Below are 7,218 nucleotides of genomic sequence, written 5' to 3'. Positions count from 1 at the left end.
GGCATAGCCCTCTAAGAGCTGTTGCTATTGGGTTTATCCCTCAGACATGCACAGTCTTGAAGATTTCTTTCGCACCCTGCACGGGCCTCTCTTACATTCGCAGTTACTGTAGATTACAGCTTTGAGACCAGAGATCTGATCCCAACGTCAGCATTTTTCTTCAGCCAATGTTAGTGAAGCAGGTGGCCTGGATCTTAGAGGGCAATGCCTATTCTCTTAGAATCTGGAGTTACAATACACAACTATTGTTCTATTTTGTATAGGCTTTGCCCTCTAAAGAGATGTTGCTTTAGGCCTATGTCAGGCAACAACTGAAGACCGGAAGAACGTCTGAGTGGGGATACGGCTCTTCCGGTTAGCTTTTTACAATTGCGGAGCCCGATAGATACTGCTGGACCAAGTCTCTCCACTACCTGCTTGAAGTTACCTACGGCAATGTGGTTCAGACTGTAAATGAACACTTTCAAAGTACAAAACATTTTTAAAACTGCAAAAGGTACAAGACCATGTACAGAAATACTAATAGACTACAATGGTAGAAGCTCCTTCTAGCTGTTCGTGGTTATGCTGTTCTCTTAATACATCCATGGGGTTCGCGGTACGGTTAACGTTTCTATGGCAACACTGAGTTGAACCAATCAGAGCCGTTGTTACACTAAGGATTGTGGGTAGTGAAGTTTTTCTCCATAAGATCACAAATAAAACATGTTTTTCTTAAAAAAAGGAGGATTTCATACAGTCTTCTAGCTTCTACAGGAGCAGAAACTTTCGTTTCACAACCTCGTAGCTCGTGGTCAGTCTACCTTGGATGGTAGAGACATTATGGCTGATAATCTAAATCTTTATGGAGAAAGGGACTGTTGATCGGAAGTTCTGATTCCCTACTCCGCGTTCCGGAAGCAGGAAGTGTGACATAGGCTTATTGGGTTAAGGGCGAAGCTGATATAGTCAATGCCCTGTGACACCAAAATCCACAAGCAGATAGCATAGAGTAGCTCTTCTTCTTTCTCACATTGTACAAGTTTTTTAATGTAACAAAAAATATATTTTTTTGCATAAAAACCTGATGGGCTATCTCCATGGCTGGCCTGCTTAATGTTGTGAGGCCCTGCCGCGTGGATTCTGAAGGTGCTCCATAATTAAGATTAAAATCATCAATAATTAATGCAAATTCCTCACGGCACTCTGGTGCAAGAAAACGGAGACAATGGCATACCAGATTTAACAACGCATCAAATGCCGTTAAGTGCGGATAAGACCGAGTGAATCATGGTGACACATCGTGCAATGAAAGCAGAGGAAAAAAGGCACGCATGGAAATACCCAAAACGCCGTTGCGCAGATGTCAGTCTCTGTCATATCTCTTAAGAGGGCCATGGGCGCTAACGCTCTAATGGAGTGTCCCCGGAAGCCACTCCCTTCACACTAAAAGCGGGGGTGATAACTTTACACTGTTGGTGAGACAGCCGCCGTTTCAAAAGAGACGCATGACTGTTACATAGTGAACGAACAGCTGCTCCGCCTTATGTCTGCCGTGTGTAAAACTTTGTTTATTTTATGTTCTTTAATTATGTACAGTATGTAGAATTACTTACAAAATGCACAAGCACTTCGGTCACATACTATTTTCCATTCTTTTTATTCCTGTTTTACTGTCTGCTTAATATGTTTTTATGTTTTGTGTGTTGTATGTTATGTGGGGGACTACAAAGTTTTAAGGATGTCCTGCCCCTTAGACTGTAAACCTAGTTTACCCACGGGTACCAATAAAGTAACCTGAACCAGATAAACTACAGCCTGTGAGGGGATTGGCGAACCCTTTTGCCAGTTTATGGCAAATTCAGTGTTTGTAGATGCTGCACAGCCTCTACTGTGTGGAGTGCAGCTCTCTCCTGGGAGGGTGTCATAAGAATTTGGTCGTCTAACCGCCCATGTGTGAATACATTTTTATGCATGCATCCCCGATGTATGCTGGAGATGCATGGCGGGGTGAAGGTCAACGGAAGGAACACCAAATATTGATGCGATCTAGATTTTTGTTTTGTTTACTCACTTTGCATTTTGTAAATTATTAAAAAGAAACCATCAAATTTTTGAAAGCATTCTTAGTTCACAGCATTTTTCTACACCTGCCCAAGACTTTTCCACAGTACTGTATATAGTATTAGAGTGAGACAAATATTTATACAAACCAGCTCTTTTCTGTTGCTTTTTCCTCCTCTTGCCGGCAGCCAGAAGCGCCTGACCCTGCTGTAGAGGATCTACATCCAAGATATCCTTTAAATCTGGAGCCCTGGTTGCAGTATCATTTGAAGCAAAGACAGTCTTTGACCTCTGAGACTTGATCTCCACTGTCATTGGACCAAACTATTTGAGCAGGAAAGAAAGTTTAAGGAGACCCATTTTACACATTTGCAAAACGCACAACACACTGAAATTAACGTAGTTGTCAGGACTGAACTGTTTCACACCTCTGGGTCCTGGCCATCCTCCATGGATTCAGTTTCGTCTTTAAATTCTGGCTCTTCCAAGGACCCCCCCACCACCTCCAGGTCAGAAAGTGTTTCACCCTGGCCACCTTGTGTCATTCCAGTGGTTTCCATGCAAAATCCCATTTGGATGTCAGGACAAGACGACTCTGAAAAACAGCGAAAAGCAAATCCAGCTTTAGAGAAACTACTGCTTCTGTGGGTATTTTAACAATGGAAGCCAGATAATCTGACAAAACTAATGTAATCTTCACCATGTATTATATCATTATGGAAGTATATTTTAGATGTCCTTTTGTGACTTAATTATCCCAAGGTAAATACATGTTCTCACTTAAATCTAGTGGGGCTGATAGGTTCAGGTTTATGTTCTGAGGCTTTGAGTTACCTGCCTTTGGAAGTACTTTTTACCAAAGAAAGTGGCCAAATGAAAACTGTTGACAGTGAGGTCTGTGGATTATCCTGAGGAACTGATTCCACTACAAGTAATATTTACCTGCAAGAACCTCCTGATTTCCTTTTTCCAGCTCATCCCAGTCAAAAGCTTTACCCATCTCTGTAACAATCTCAGCGCTGACATGTGTGGGAAGAGTGTGCGTCTCTGGAGGATGCGTAAAGTAGCTGATCCTTCCCCTACATAACATGACATGCTGAAATTAATACAGTGGTTGATTGTCATTTGTCAAACTTCAAAAATCCATTTCCAATTCCATTTTTACCCACCCTGTCCAGTCCATTAGCACGCTCTTTGCGGCTTTGTCAGTGTCAGGCAGTCCTCCCTTTCTTAGTTTGCCTTGACGTCGAGCAAGCATTGCCAAGAACTCCAGAGCTGTGTGAAAGTCTGAAACTCCATAGTGCTCCATGATCTGTACATCCGGCAGAACGACTGTTATGGCAGTGTGCAAAAGACACAATCAAGCAACATTCTAAAAGATTGTACTGACATGGCATACCTGCGCCTTGTTACAGCGTCGAAGGATGGCTTCAACAGGTGAAAGAGGATCTACAAGCTGTTCAATTTTCACACAGTTACGAAGAATCATGGCTGCATCAGTCGTTGAAGTTGCCATGACAATGCCGGGGCAATCGAGAAGCTTAATGTGTTTGTCCAAATGCACCTCTTGAAGGCACCTAAAATCCATCAAAGTCGTCAGCGAGACTAGCAGGTAACAAACCGGATCTCACACCGTGGGATCAACATCTTATTGTAAACTTACTTGGTGACACCAGGAGTGGCTCCGATATTACACGCTCGTGTCCGTTTCAAACTGTTGATCAAACTACTCTTTCCCACGTTAGGAAAACCTACAAAACAGGAGTGGCAAAATGATTTCACTTTAGACAACCTCGCCTTATACACAGAAAGAACCTGGTGTATTTCTGGATGTGGCGCTTACCTACAACACCTACGGTGATGGCCGTTTTTATGTCTAGGTTGCGGCAGTAGTTGCCAAGTAGCTTCATCAAGCAATCTGCGCCAATACAAGCACTGGTACTAAGAAGCTCTGTGGTGGCTTGTGTAACTGGAACTTTACTGCGTTTCTGTCAATGGCACAAGGCAGAGGGAAATACTGTGAAATTATGCTAGACCATAACTTTAATTATTTGAATCTCAATTGGCATTTTAGATGATCCAAATATGAACAGTTAACTACATACCAAGTTCTTGGTCTGTTGTTGAGTAGATGCTTTGAAAGCTACTGTAGGAAACTCATTACGAAGATACTTAATCCACTTTTCCACAATTTCCTTTGACACCAAATCTACAATCACAGTAAAAATCAGCATTGTCAACATTGAATATTTGATACAATAAATTAAACACTAACTTATGCAAATAAATTATGCAAATAAAGACAAACCCTAAAAAGGATTTACTTTCTAAATTTCTTTAACCAACTTACCAATTTTATTAAGTACTAAAACTATCTTCTTGTTCATTCCACTTTGAATAACTGCCTGCTCCACCTGAGGACATCTGCAGCCAAGAGGGTCCCGTGCATCCAAAACCTCCAAAATCACATCTGAGGCCTCCACTACCTTTAAAACAAAATGTATTTTTAAACACGGTGCTCGTGTTCAAAACTCCATTTCACCATGTATCACAGCTTAAGGAACACCGTTCCTTATAAACCAGCCTATGTGCGTATGTATACGAGTATATGGCAGTGTATGGTTAAATAACTATTCTCTCAAATTCATTGACTTTCAAACTGCTTTTAAAAAGTTAGGAGAAAAAGTTCCCAAGTTGCAGAGTGAGAATTCTATGCAAACGCCTAGAACTGAAATATTTATAAGATATGAGCCAGTTTGTGGCATTAAAGGAGCAATTACGTACCTTTTTAAATTCTCTATAATATGCCTTTCTTGAATTCTCATTTTCGAAATTTACATTCTTCTCCAAACTCTGCATCTCGATCTCCTGTGAACACAAAGAAAAAACTGAAATCACTACTGTGGCAATTTGCACAGTAAGGAGTTATTATAATGGCAGTCTATTTCCACTAAATAGGCTGACATTTACCTTTTGCTCAAACTCTCGTTGCCGCTGTAGGATGTCATTCTGAAAGCTTTGCAAATTCCTTCTCTTCATCAGGTCTCGTTCTCTAGAGATTTTCTGCCTGTCCTGGAGGTCCTGAAGCTTATTAGAAAATGTACAAATTGAGGGATTGGTTAAATATCCACATGTGTAACATCAAATATAAGTACAGGCAGAACTTTCAAATTTTCACCCTTTGCTTCCGGATTTCATCTGGCTTTCTGCTGACTTTGACATGCTGCACAGATGACTGTTCTGAATTCTTTGTCCGGCCTAAAGCATCATCCTTTTGTCCATCTTTAGTCTGCAGGCAGGTAAACACAAGACGTATTGTAAAATATGATATACTTTATTTTAGTTCATTAAAAAAAGGCATCACAATACAACCTAGGGTGTTAAACATTCCATGTACTGTATATATAGAATATTAGTTTGTGTGTGTGTGTGAGAGTTTATTGTCAAACAGAGAAAAGTATAGTTTTAGATTGAAAAGATCTTGACAAAGTTTTCCTTTGGGGACAAAATTTCAAGTTGGAAAAAAGCTAATAAATTATAGTATATTGCAAATATCGCAATACGTTTAAATACACAATAATATTGTATCGTGATACAAGAAAGGCTGGGCTATATATCAATATTATAAAAGCATCAATATGGGAGGCACAATTTCTTAAATTTTGGATATCGTAATTTGACACAAGTCTTGTCTTTTCATGGTTTTAAAGGACACATTAAAGCTAAGGGATGTAAGTCTGAACTTACCAGACTATTTTAGCAGCCCTTTTATTCGCCTTTACCCACTTAGTCATTGTATCCACATTATTGGTGATTATTTATCAAAACTCCTACGGCTGAATGTTGCTACATTTACACCCAGCCATGCAGGAGGTACTTGGCAGTCTGCGCAATGTGTTACTTATGCACCCATTACAATACATCTTAAGCTAACATGGAGCTGGGTAGTCCTGGTATCCGACTAGGCTATTTTCTTTAAAGTTAAGGCTCAACTGCCCAGCAGGTTCTGACCAAGCTCCAGCATAAGAAGTTAGCCACAACATTAGCCTCTAAACGTTAGTGCTTACCTTAACTTTTCCGATAAAGCCGAGACGTTTAGCTCGTTTTTGTTCTGTAAAATGTTAAGAAACGACAGAATCCATTTAAAACCATCAACAGTTATTAAGTGAGCAAATACATTTAGTAAATGCCGATGAAATACGTACTAGCTTTCGACATGCTTTGACCCAAGCCTTCTTTGACTTCACGTGTGAGGCAAGAGGGTGGACATGCGCACACGTCACCTACAACATCCGGATAAATGTCAAAATAAAAGAGCGTTGAATGTCTCTAAGGCTGGACATTTCCAAGGTTAGTTCACTGATTTTGTTCTATCTGATTATTCCTGTGTTTTCATTGACAGCATTCAGCCTTACTGCTCCACACCCTCCCTTTCACGGGTCTTTTTTTTTTTACAGTCTATGGTCTCAGTCAATGAGCTTGTTGACAACTTACAAATGTTATTAATACCATTCTCCATAAAGAGAAATGACAAGCTGGTAAGAAGAAGACAAAAAAGTGTGAAAAAGCTAAACTAAATGCATAAAAAAAACATCATTGCTAACAAACAATAATAATGCACATGCTCTGTTTGCTCAAAAAGGTTAACAAACCCTCCAGTATCAGTAGCATCTGTACATTTATCCAATAATTTTGCCTCCTCCTTCACTCACAAAATTCCATTCACTCCACAGGATCTGTCTGGTCACTGTGTCAATTTAAAACCAATTAAAATACAAAATCTGAAATCCTCTTCCTGCAGCCTTACATGTTGCCATTAGGCTTGTTCAAACATGTTTCAAGTTGTTTAGCTTCAGATCTGCTACAGATTGTAAACACGGCTTTCCTCAGGTATCTTTCCACAGGCCCCTGAAAACTCAATTAGCTACTGTAGACAATTATAAGGCCAAACTTTCCAATTTAAGAAAAAGTATTGAAAAGAAACTGTGAAAACTGGGTTGGTATTTCTGGCACAGTGCTAAACTGGTATGGATTCTACTTAAAGAAGAGGGACTACTTTGTGTCTATGTGTAGGTAATTACACATATATGTAAACAGAGAGATGTGTATGTACCACCTTATGTCAGAAATGACGATTATTGACCCAACAGATGCTGGTTAGGGTGAGGGTGGGGG

General features: G+C 40.1%; 1 protein-coding gene across 1 annotated transcript in view; it reads right to left on the bottom strand.

Annotated features, from left to right (window-relative positions):
• gnl3l (G protein nucleolar 3 like) overlaps nucleotides 1-6,341 on the bottom strand; it is a 6,681-nt gene extending 340 nt beyond the window's left edge. Inside the window, exons 1-14 of the mRNA XM_032512630.1 lie at nucleotides 6,249-6,341; nucleotides 6,111-6,154; nucleotides 5,222-5,332; nucleotides 5,014-5,130; nucleotides 4,828-4,911; nucleotides 4,394-4,529; nucleotides 4,149-4,252; nucleotides 3,887-4,031; nucleotides 3,707-3,794; nucleotides 3,443-3,620; nucleotides 3,213-3,355; nucleotides 2,986-3,122; nucleotides 2,472-2,638; nucleotides 2,193-2,367 (exon numbers count right to left, since the gene is read on the bottom strand). Of these exons, the coding sequence (XP_032368521.1) occupies nucleotides 2,193-2,367; nucleotides 2,472-2,638; nucleotides 2,986-3,122; nucleotides 3,213-3,355; nucleotides 3,443-3,620; nucleotides 3,707-3,794; nucleotides 3,887-4,031; nucleotides 4,149-4,252; nucleotides 4,394-4,529; nucleotides 4,828-4,911; nucleotides 5,014-5,130; nucleotides 5,222-5,332; nucleotides 6,111-6,154; nucleotides 6,249-6,261 (1,642 nt within the window). The 5' untranslated portion in view covers nucleotides 6,262-6,341. The remainder of the gene's footprint in view (nucleotides 1-2,192; nucleotides 2,368-2,471; nucleotides 2,639-2,985; nucleotides 3,123-3,212; nucleotides 3,356-3,442; nucleotides 3,621-3,706; nucleotides 3,795-3,886; nucleotides 4,032-4,148; nucleotides 4,253-4,393; nucleotides 4,530-4,827; nucleotides 4,912-5,013; nucleotides 5,131-5,221; nucleotides 5,333-6,110; nucleotides 6,155-6,248) is intronic.
• Between the last annotated feature and the right edge of the window lie 877 nt (nucleotides 6,342-7,218).

This window comes from Etheostoma spectabile, chromosome 4 (genome assembly GCF_008692095.1).
Source record: "Etheostoma spectabile isolate EspeVRDwgs_2016 chromosome 4, UIUC_Espe_1.0, whole genome shotgun sequence".
Taxonomy (NCBI): domain Eukaryota; kingdom Metazoa; phylum Chordata; class Actinopteri; order Perciformes; family Percidae; genus Etheostoma; species Etheostoma spectabile.
This window is presented reverse-complemented; position numbering and strand designations above follow the sequence as displayed.